The sequence below is a fragment of the Heterodontus francisci genome, chromosome 1, assembly GCF_036365525.1.
Source record: "Heterodontus francisci isolate sHetFra1 chromosome 1, sHetFra1.hap1, whole genome shotgun sequence".
NCBI lineage: Eukaryota > Metazoa > Chordata > Chondrichthyes > Heterodontiformes > Heterodontidae > Heterodontus > Heterodontus francisci.
The window spans coordinates 58,451,511-58,463,751 of NC_090371.1; the positions used below are offsets into that span (position 1 = coordinate 58,451,511).

At 42.1% G+C, this 12,241-nt stretch overlaps 2 protein-coding genes across 3 annotated transcripts in view; one reads left to right on the forward strand and one right to left on the reverse strand.

The window, feature by feature from the left end:
• Nucleotides 1–12,241, forward strand: part of onecut2 (one cut homeobox 2) — a 193,709-nt gene that overhangs the window by 135,658 nt on the left and 45,810 nt on the right. The window lies entirely within an intron of this gene.
• fech (ferrochelatase) overlaps nt 1–12,241 on the reverse strand; it is a 77,685-nt gene that overhangs the window by 60,162 nt on the left and 5,282 nt on the right. For both annotated transcript variants that reach the window (XM_068030960.1, XM_068030969.1), the window contains exons 2-4: nt 9,058–9,175; nt 4,532–4,651; nt 3,616–3,764 (exon numbers count right to left, since the gene is read on the reverse strand). In XM_068030960.1, the coding sequence (XP_067887061.1) occupies nt 3,616–3,764; nt 4,532–4,651; nt 9,058–9,175 (387 nt within the window). The remainder of the gene's footprint in view (nt 1–3,615; nt 3,765–4,531; nt 4,652–9,057; nt 9,176–12,241) is intronic.

Below are 12,241 nucleotides of genomic sequence, written 5' to 3' on the forward strand. Positions count from 1 at the left end.
AGTGGCAAGTAACATTCATGCCACACAAACAAGAGAGAATCTAGTCATCTCCCCGTGACATTCAATCGCATTATCATCGCTGGATCCCCCACTATCAACATCCTGGGGGTCACCATTGACCAGAAACTGAACTGGACCAGCCACAGAAATGCTGTGGTTATAACAGCAGGTCAGAGGCTGGTAATTCTACAGTGAGTAACTCACCTCTCGACTCCCCAATGCCTGTCCACCATCTACAAGGCACCAGTCAGGAGTGTGATGGAATACTCTCCACTTGCTTAGATGGGTGCGGCTCCAACAACACTGAAGAAGCTCACGTGATTGGCACCTTCCACCACCACCAATGCTCAGTGGCAGCAGTGTGTACCATCTGCAAGATGCACTGCAGCAACTCAACAAGGCTCCTTCAACAGCACCTTCCAAACCCACGACCTCTACCACCAAGAAGGACAAGGGCAGCAGATGCATGGGAACACCACCACTTGCAAGCTCCCCTCCAGGCCACACACCATCCCGACTTGGAAATATATAGACATTCCTTCACTGTCACTGGGTCAAAATCCTGGAACTCCCTTCCTAACAGCACTGTGGGTGTACCTACCCCACATGGATTGCAGCGGTTCAAGAAGGCAGCTCACCACCACCTTCTCAAGGGCAATTAGGGATGGGCAATAAATGCTGGCATAGCCAGCAATGCCCACATCCCCCGAATGAATAAAAAACTCAGGGGCTAACTCATCATTTTAAATAAAATACGATTACGGTCAGTTGGGAAATGACCAATGGGAACCACCCACACCCCTCACCACCTCGCTGTAACAGTAGTGCTCAATGGTTATGCATTATGATGAACCAATAGTGCTTTTGCACTTGCCACCAGTTCAAAATGCTGCAGACAACATCCATCCCATACAAATTCCCACCCATCTATCATCCCCACCGCCCCCCACACAGGTTTCTCCTCCCTAACATGTTAAATTAAAACTTTTTTTCCTAGTCTTCTAATCCCTCCATGGTCTTGTATCTGCCTAGCAATACAAGCTCCCACAGCAATACATCTCAAACTTACTCTGCGGATCTCCCTCTTTACTTCCCAGTCCTCTTAAAAACCTTAAACCCACCTTTCTGACCTATTTTCCCCCAGCAAATTGCCTTGGGATGTCTTATTTAAAGCAGTTATATAAATGCAACAATTTGCAAATTATTCTCCAGCAGACATGAACAGAAACTTCCCACTTGTTCAAAGCTCCAAGGTGCTGCATAAGATTTGCTAATGTTGTTTATATATAAAACTTTTATCCAGACTATGTTCAAATGTTAAACCTGTACACAATTTGGAACAATATATTGGCATAAATTTTTGGAGAGAAGTGCAGACTAACCACCCAGAGTACTTGTGTTACTCTTATCTAATCAGTTCAGGAGCACAGTGGTTTCAGTTGCTGCCCTTCTGCAGCTTATCCCATAATCACAGTTTGACTTAAGCAAGAAGGAGGGGTGGGATAAGAGAAGGGTGTGTTTCTCTAGCTGATTCTCAGAATTATTAAGCCAAACAGTTCACAGCTTTGGGTTATCTAACAGAATAATGAAAATGCAAAATGTAAACTGCACTGGAGATATGGAAACCCCATGGATTTAACCTTATATCTTGAGATCCGAAGCACCATTTCTACACCACACTGTAGCAGCCACTTTCAAAACTTTACACCAGTATTTCTCCCCTCCTGTGACTCCAATACCCCAGTCTTCCCAAGTCAATGCTGCAAAACATAATGCCCCTGGCTGAATCTGATCCACCTAATCAATTTGGCTTCCCTGAAAAGTATTAGACGACCTGGTCGGCTGTTCTTTCAAGAGCGTACCAGTAATATTTAAATTAATGAAAATCACTTACTCTTCATAAATGCAGCAACCAAGATATAAATATTCTAAGTTAACTTAATGACTAAGAATTTGATAACACTGTAGAAGTGTAAAACAGTTATATCTTTTATACTGTATCATACACTAAGTTGAATTTAATCAGATATTGAATCCTTGGTGTATTAGGTGGAGGAACCATTCCTCGTCATGATTTTCCTTTTCTTTTGGGCTGAAGGGTGGGGCAGAAAGAAGAAAAACAGCACTCAACAAATCCTAACTTCTATGCAAACAACACCTAGGTTGCAGAGCTATGAAATTCCAAAACTTTCTAGTGCTACCTTCTGCTTAGTTCCTGCTGATTACGTCACTATAGGATTTTCAGAAGCCACTGCTATTTAAAAAAAAAAACACCTGAAATAAGAGGAACATTTATGTGCTCTACATATTAGATAACTCCCCTCACACCATTTGGACGACAGCAAATCATCCAGGAAAAATTTGTACTGCTCTGCCGATAAGTGAATATGTGCTGTAAATGTTTCTTGCAAATTGCAAGGTGCACAAGCTGCATTAGCAACTAACAGTTAACATGGTGGGAAAAAGAGAGACTTCAAACCACAAATCCTTACTGGGTTCTGTGATTGGGTGGATTCTTTTTTTGACAGAAGTAGTTCTTTCTTTCATTAAAAATAAGTTTAACTCATTGAAATCTAGACTGTTAAATAAAAGTAAAGGGAAAACACATATTTTGAATTATTGAAGGAAATCAGAAGAAGAGTAGAAAACTACATAAAAGCAACAATGTTGTGATATTGGGCTAAAAAGGAAAACTCAACTCCAAGCAGCATAAAACATAAGGCATATTAGCCCAACTTAGGTCAGCCATTTAGAAAAATCCATAGTTCCCTAACAATTAAGTCTAAGGTGATGACTTCACGATCCTACCTGGTAGCCCATTCCCAATGTTGGTCACAGTGAAAAACCTCCAGCTATCAATCCAAAATAGAATTTTACCAATATTGATCTATACCCCCTTGTCCAAGGCTTGCCTTGAAGTAGTGATCCAAAAATGCCTTTTCAATGCATTTAATATCTATATATACTTTTCAAGTAATCTCCTGGACGAAGCACCCCCCCCCCCCCTCCCCTCCCCATTCAAAGAAAATATGTGCAGTCTTTCCTCATGATGCAATAGGATCAGTTTTATTATTCTTCTCTACCCATTTTTGGAAGAGTAAAATATTATTTCAGTATATTCGTTGCAGGAACAGTACTACCCCTTAAGCAGGAGTAGGGCAACAGTACCATGGAACATTTTCTACAATCAAAACTATGGAAATATTGGTGTTATTGTCAGGAGTTAAAGTAGGAGGATGAGTATGACATGCATTAAGAAACTAGGGTCGTTAAAGTACCAAAACCAGGTGAAATTCATTAGGCATTGAAATAAATAGGGTGGAGAGGGGCTACAAAGTTGATGAAAGCTTTACAGAGTTCTCAAGACAGTGCAACAAAATACCTCTCAGGACCTTAATGGTTTTTGCTTATTCAAGCAGGTCAATTTCCTTAGTGTAGTTATTAAAAAGTCAATTTGTATTCATGGCAGAAAATGGGTAATCTGACAAATACCTGCAATACACAACCTTAGTTATGAGATATTATTAAAAAAAATTGATGACACACACTTAAAACATACTGGTGTATTGAACTAATTATCTTTTGGTGGTGAAGCATTATAAGCTGAAGCGATACCTGTCTCTGGAGATAATTTATCAAGCAGTTTCACCATGCCATCTCCTTGCTTAGCAGTCCACATTTTAATCGGAGACCCTCCACCAATCCTGTGGTATTGTTCCTGGATCTTTGGAGTACGGCGTCGTGCAATAAAAGGAGCCAATTTGCTGAACAAAAACAGAAGTTAAATTGCTATTTTTCTTCCCCACTGCTGACTCTTGGGAGGATCCCACACTTTCAGTCCAAAAGGGAGTATGAGCCACAAGTCTCTAATGCTTGCTTGTCAAGAACAAAGGTACATCATGATAGGAGTTAGCTTTCTACGAAATTTTACTTAACTGAAATTTTTATTTCCCATTCCTGGGATGCATCCCCTTATTACAAAGTGAGACAACAAATCAAAAAATAAATTTCATACATTTAGAGCAACAATCCAAAAAGGACAGTCAAAAAATTACAGTAACTTAGGTCCTGTGCTAAAGTTATACCACTGCTCATTAAAATCTCAGGAGATTCAAACTTGTAACTGGGAAAATTCTTCTAGCTAAATATCTTTGTCCAGTGGAATAGGAAGCCTCAGCACTCACTTAACAGATAAAGGATATGTGAATTGTTAACTCCAATGTAAAATGTTTAAGCATGTGTATATCAATAAAAGAGAACAAAGGTTGCACGGTACTAAATAGATAAAAAGGCAAAAAAAGGGCTCAAACTACATATATGAATAGCATACTGTTAGATACTTGGCGAAATTATCTGAATTATGATTAAAAGTTGAAATGAATACCATAGTACGTGTATGAATACACAACTGAAGGAATTAATTTCATTAAAAAAAAGATATTTTTATATGAAGCACACTTTGCTTTAATAGCTGTTACAAATTATATTTTAAGAAAAACTAACAGAATCAAGCTACAACTATAGGACTTACCTTTGAGCTGGAAGGGGAATAAGGTCCTTATCTGTGAAAAGCCGAAGTAGGAAATCATGAACATCATCTAAAGTTTCAGGTCCTCCCATGTTTAACATGAGGATGCCAGTCTTCGGTTTCCTGATCAAGTGGGAAGACAAAGAGGTGTTTAGCACAGTAACAAATATCGAACAATTTCTTCAATAGCACAATCCTCACAGAAGGAGGCCATTCAGCCCATCGAGTTCATGCCAGTATTCTTCAATAGTAATTAAGCTATTTGCATTCCCCTGTAGTTTTCCCTAGCCCTGTAAATTTTTTCCCTTCAAATGCTTATCCAACTCCCTTTTGAAAGGCATAATTGAATTTACCTTCATCATCTCTTCAGGTAGTGACATTCTAGATCATACCACTCGTTGCGTAAAAAACTATTTCTTCATGTTGCCTTCGGCTCTTTTGTCCATCATTTTCAATTTATTTCCTCAGGTTCTGGATCCTTCCACCATAGGGAATAGTTTCTCTCTATCTGCTCTGTCCAGACCCCTTATGATTTTGAATACCTCTATCAAATCTCTTCTCAACTTTCTCTTCTCCAAGGAGAACAACCCCAACTTGGCCAATCTATTCACATAACTAGAATCATAGAATAGTTACAGCACATAACTTCTCCCATTGATGTACAAGAGTGCCGTCTAAGGTACTGTCAGGGGAATACAATGGAGATAAGGCGATATTATGGAGGTGGAGATAGGCAGTCTTAGCAATGGCACAGTTATGTTGTCAGAAGCACATCTCGGGGTCAAATACAACAAAAAGGCTGCAAATAGTTTGGTTCAGCCTAACAGTTCCCAGGGAGAGGGACTGAGTCAGTGGCTAGGGAATAGAGTTTGTGCCAAGGACCAAAAGCAATGACTTAGCAATTTTCAGACAGTGGTGGGGTTGAGAGTGGTGACCATGAGCAACGTTCCCTGTAAACTGTGAGGCCATGGAGAAACCCAAAACTCCCCACATAAACCTCACACAAGTCAGCACCTCTAAGTTACCATGCATGCACAGCTGTGCAAAATAACGTGGAGCTGTGTACTTAAATAAATCACCCACACATTCCAAAACAAAATTAGAGGGAACATTAACTATGAGATAGAGCTGTGTGTCATCAAAGTACAAGCGGAAACAGATGCTGCATTTTCAGATAATGACACCAAGGGGCAGCATGTAGATGAGAACTGGCGGGGGGGGGGGGGGGGTGCTGTGGGGACAAAGATAGATTTTTGGGGAATTCGAGGGGTAATGGTGCAGGATCAGGCAGAAAGGTCACTGCAGTTGATTCTCTAGATACAACTGCATAGGCAAGAATGGAATAAAAACAGAAAATGCTGGAAATACTCAGCAGGTCTGGCATCTGTGGAGAGAAACACAGAGTTAACGTTTTGAGTTGATAACCGGAATAGAACCAGGCTAGACAGTTGGGATTTTGAAAGTGCAGTTGTAAATAAATGAGAGTTTTTTTTTCCAGGGTTGGACACATTAGGAAGTAGGGTTGGGAGGTGGAAGGTGAATGTGTGTGGAGAGTTATATAAATGAAATGATCAAAAATGGCCTTATCTGTGATTTACACAATGGGAGTATCAAGGTCACATGTGATAGCAAGATCAAAGAGGTGGCTATGAAGGGGTGTAAGAGTTTACATGGAGGGAGATTAAGGGAGGATAGAAAGGCAGTGAACTCAAATAGTCCCATACTTAAAAGCTAACAATTCTGTTGCCTATGACTGATGCATCAAGTAATTACAAAATTTAAATCATTGAGTAAGTCTACAACAAAGGAAATTGGTTTTCTAAAACTAGAGGTAAAATGACTGTTCTGGTATTTTAACAATAGACTATTATTTTAACATGCTCAATTTGACTTCAAATTTTTTCCCCTTCTATTCTGAGGGTAGTGACCAATGCATGACCATGTTCCAATGGGGAATCCTACAGACAGCCAATCAATAAGCCATTAGACCAGAGGTGAATTACACAACCAAAGCCAAGTTCCGTCATGGCTCCATGAGAGCGAGAGAGAGACCCCAAAAGATCAAGTTAAAAAAATAAATATTAATCTCCAAAAGCACTTAAAAGCTGAAGGAATGAGACACGACACTTGTAATAGGTAATTTTCATTGCCAGAGAGGTTAACCAGCAGTGATTAACACTTATCACATCGTTGTGTGTCAGCTGAGGCTCAGTTGATAACACTCTCACCTGAGGCTCAGTTGATAACACTCTCACCTGAGTCAGAAGGTTGTGAGTTTGAGTCCCACTCCAGGGCTTCAGCACAAAAATCAAGGCTGACACTTCAGTGGAGTGCTGCACTATCAGAAGTACCATCTTTCTGATGACCTGTTAAACCAAGGACCCTTCTGCTCTCTCAGGTGGATGTAAAAGGATCCCATAGCACTATTTCAAAGAGCAGAGAGTTATCCCCAGTGTTCTGCCCAACATTTATCCATCAAGCAATGTGACGGGGAGGCGGTGGCGTAGTGGTATTGTCACTGGACTAGTAACCCAGAGACCCAGGATATTGCTCGAGGGACATGGGTTCGAATCCCACCACAGCAGAAGGTGGAATTTGAATTCAAATAATACATCTGGAATTAAAAAGCTAATGATGGCCATAAAACCATTGTCGATTGTTGTACAAATCCATCTGGTTCACTAATGTCCTTTAGGGAAGGAAATCTGCTGTTCTTACCTGGTCTGGCCTACATGTGACTCCAGACCCACAGCAATGTGACATGACTCTTACATGCCCTCTCAAATGACCTAGCAAGCCACTCATTTCACCACCACTTTCTCAAGGGCAATTAGGGATGGGCAATAAATGCTGGCCTGGCCAGTGACTCCCACATCCCATTAATGAATAGAAAAAAAAAAAATGACAAAAACAGATTACCTGGTCATTATCACATTGCTGCTTGTGGGAGTTTGCTGCCGTGTTTCCTACACTTCCAAAAAACTTCATTGGCTGTAATTCACTTTGAAACATTCAATGGTGGTGAAAGGCACTATATAAATGAAATGCAAGCCTTTTAAAAGGGTTGTTAAGACTTGAACTGATTTGACTTAACCTTCTGGGGGTGAGGTTACTTTGTATCCACCATGCAAGTACAGGAATTTCACAGCACCCAATGCATTTGAATGAGAAACCAGACAGCAGGATGCCATTTTAATGATGCTAATACAGAATGGCACATCTCCAACAGCAACTTTTCAATTTCTGTGTTTAATCGCCTCTCTGCCCTTGCCTGAAATTGCTGTGGCATCTGCGCATAAATAATGGCAAGCACTATTCGCTTCACCATTATATTGACAGCAAATTTTGGGCTATTATTAAATGTTTTCCATTTTTAATGTTTTTCTTCCATTACAGTGGACATACAAAAAATGATTATATATAGGTGAAAAGCTAATAAAAGCTCATTGCAACAATCAACTCCAAGGCAATATCAAATGATAAGTACTGTGTATTTTTGGAAAGCAGACTACGAATTGTTAAATTGGCTTAAGTGCGAGCAAGAGCTTAAGATTTTAATGTTCTATTGAGGTATCCTAGTGTTTTGTTTTGATCAGTCAGGTATTGGGTGTGGACAAGAAAGTATCACCATGTCTAAATACAAGATTTTAAGGATCTCCAACAAACAACTGGGAAATCCACAAAGATACAGTTTGTGTGTGTCCGATAAGAGTGTACACCTTTCTGATCCAAACCCAGAGAGCTTTAAACCACACTTATGGAAAAGTTAAGCCTTAGCAGATCCCCAAGTACGTGGCTCAAGTTTAAATCAGGACATTTCACCAACATGAGAATTTTTAAGTTTCCCACCACTTCCAGTCAGGACTAGCTTACCATAGGAGCACAATACTAATTAAGGCACTAGCTGGTAGGATTATTCTGGAGCTCAATGTGAAGAATCGCAGTCTTCTGTGGCAAGTTTAACCTTCTAGATTCCAACAGCAAGCTAGATTGACTGGTCAATCATCAGTGCCCTGGAGTATTTGCCCAAGGGAGAATAGTCGCTAGACTAGGTAATCACACTAGTAGTTGGTCATCTTAAAACACGTTGTGTTGCAACCCTTCTTTCAATGACAAGACAAAGACAAACCATATGCCACCAATTGGAAGTGTGGACTTCAGCAACCCAATAAGCAGCAAGCTCTGAGTTTAACAGCTCATGTTTCCACACCCAGCCTGCAGGCACAGGCCATGTCTCAAAGGTTCCTTATCAGATATTTCTGTTCAGCCTGCGGAAGGGTTACAAAAGGCAGCTTGCAACACTTTAGTCACTGATGCTTTTGAGGAGCTTTTAAAAAGTTATCTATCCCCATTAGACGTATTGCCTTACCCAGGATACCGTCAGTTTCAATAAATATTCCAAACAATGTACATTTGCAATGTTTAAGAAAAAATGGATATAACAATTTCCCTCCTTCTTCCATCATTTGTGCCTATTAAACTGTTTTAAAAAATTGCGAGTGCAACATACAATTACAATCTGAGTTTACCCTTTATTAAGCTGAGGTTTTTCTTTCACATCAGTTATCTGTCCAGCTGCTGCTGCAGAGGTTGAACGGATTTGCCATGGGACATGAAGGCACAATTTATTTGACCCATTCTTTGTAACTGCATAGGAAACAAAATAAGTATTACACATCATTCACCAGCATGTTTAGATCACTGATAAATCATTCAAAATATGCTATGAAGCTCCATCAGTAATGCAAGCATGACAGATTAAACAAGTAAAATTATGTTGACAACTTCAATCCCTATTCATTCATGGAGATTGCTCAAATGTTACTCAATCTAATTCGAGTGACTTCAAATAATTACTACCAAACTCAATTACCTCAAAACTGAACACAATGTCCTTTAGGGAAGGAAATCTGCTGTCCTTACCAGGTCTGGCCTACATGTGACTCCAGACCCACAGCAATGTGGTTAACTCTTACATGCCCTCTGAAATGGCCTAGCAAGCCACTCAGTTGTACCTAACCGCTACGAAGTCAATAAAAAGGAATGAAACCGGACGGACCACCCAGCATCGACCTACGCACTGGAAACAACAGCGGCAAACTCAGCCCTGTCGACCCTGCAAAGTTCTCCTTACTAACATCTGGGGGCTTGTGCCAAAGTTGGGAGAGCTGTCCCACAGACTAGTCAAGCAACAGCCTGACATAGTCATACTCACGGAATCATACCTGACAGACAAAGTCCCAGACACTGCCATCACCATCCCCAGGTATGTCCTGTCCCACCGGCAGGACAGACCCACCAGAGGTGGTGGCACAGTGGTATACAGTAGGGAGGGAGTTTCCCTGGGAGTCCTCAACATTGACTCTGGACCCCATGAAGTCTCATGGCATCAGGTCAAACATGGGCAAAGTAACCTCCTACTGCCCTCCCTCAGCTGATGACTCAGTACTCCTCCATGTTGAATACCACTTGGAGGAAGCACTGAGGGTGGCAAGAGCACAAAATGTACTCTGGGTGGGGGACGTCAATGTCCATCACCAAGAGTGGCTCGGTAGCACCACTACTGACCGAGCTGGCCGAGTCCTAAAGGACATAGCTGCTGGACTGGGTCTGCGGCAGGTGGTGGGGGAACCAACACGAGGGAAAAACATACTTGACCTCGTCCTCACCAATCTGCCTGCCGCAGATGCAACTGTCCATGACTGTATTGGTAAGAGTGACCACCGCACAGTCCTTGTGGAGACTAAGTCCTGCCTTCACATTGAGGATACCATCCATCGTGTTGTGTGGCACTATCACCGTGCTAAATGGGATAGATTTCGAACAGATCTAGCAATGCAAAACTGGGCATCCATGAGGCGCTGTGGGCCATCAGCAGCAGCAGAATTGTACTCAACCACAATCTGTAACCTCATGGCCCGGCATATCCCCCACTCTACCAATACCATCAAGCCAGGACACCAACCCTGGTTCAATGAAGAGTGCAGGAGGGCATGTCAAAATGAGGTGTCAACCTGGTGAAGCTGCAACCCAGGACTACTTGCATGCCAAACTGCGTAAGCAGCATGCGATAGACAGAGCTAAGCAATCCCATAACCAACGGATCAGATCTAAGCTCTGCAGTCCTGCCACATCCAGCCGTGACTGGTGGTGGACAATTAAACAACTAACTGGAGGAGGTGGCTCCACAAATATCCCCATCCTCAATAATGGGGAGCCCAGCACATCAGTGTGAAAGATAAGGCATTTGCAACAATCTTCAGCCAGAAGTGCCGAGTTGATGATCCATCTCGGCCTCCTCATTAAGTCCCCAGCAACACTCAAGAAGCCCGACACCATTCAGGACAAAGCAGCCCGCTTGATTGGCACCCCATCTACAAACATTCAGTCCCTCCACCACCGATGCACAGTGGCAGCAGTGTGTACCAACTACAAGATGCACTGCAGCAACGCACCAAGACTCCTTAGACAGCACCTTCCAAACCCGCGACCTCTACCAATTAGAAGGATAAGGGCAGCAAATACATGGGAACACCACCACTTGCAAGTTCCCCTCCAAGTCACACACCATCCTGACTTGGAACTATATTGCCGTTCCTTCACTGTCGCTGGGTCAAAATCCTGGAACTCCCTTCCTAACAGAACTGTGGGTATACCTACCCCAAATGGACTGCAGCGGTTCAAGAAGGCAGCTCACCACCACCTTCTCAAGGGCAATTAGGGATGGGCAACAAATGCTGGCCTGGCCAGTGACGCCTACATCCCATGAATGAATTTTTTTAAAAGTATTTTAAGGTAAAAAAAAAAGGCAAATTTTAAGTTTCATCAGTTCGTGGGCAAACACAGCCTAAAATACCACTGCCCAAAGCAAATCCACTAACAGCAACATCTAATTTCACATATCCAGACAACACTGACTTACTTACAATATAGAAGAACGTACTAGTCAGGGCTGTGCAAGTCAATTTGGAAGGTAAGCGTTCAGCCCCATCAGACAGCTCACAACCCATATGCCCTATTTGACCTCAAATTGAGCTTCTGGCCCCATATCCTCTTTGCCACAAAGACCACCTACTTTCACTTCTAACATCACCCCTGCCTCAGCACAACTGCTGTTGAAACCCTCATTCATGCTTTTGTGTTACCTCCAGACTTGACTATTCCAATGCTCTTTTTGCTAGCCTCCCATTTTCGAACCTCTACAAGTTAAAGCTCATCCAGAACTCTGTTGCCTGTACCTTAACTCACACTAAGTCCCATTCATCGATCAGCCCTGTGTTCAGTAACCTACAGAGGCTCCTCAAACACTTCCATTTTAAAATTCTCATCCTTGTGCTCAATTCCCCAATGGCATCAACCCTCTTCATCTCAAACCTCTTACCAGCCTCATAACCCATTGAAAACTCAGCTTTCCTCTAACTCTGGCCTCTTGCTCATCCTCCCCTTACTTCACCACCCCACCCCCACAGTCATGTCATGGCTCCAGGCTCTGGAACTCCCTCTCCACCTCTCTCACTTTCTTTAATGGCCTCCTTACAAACTACCTCTTTACCAAGCTTTTTGTCACCTGTCCTGTAAATGCCACAGCTGCCCTTTTACCTGCTCCCTCCCCAACATCCAAGGCCTCTAAGACTCTTTCCAGGTGTAACAACGGTTTACTTGTACTTCTTTTAAGTTAGTACACTGTATTTGCTTCTCACGATGCCATCTCCT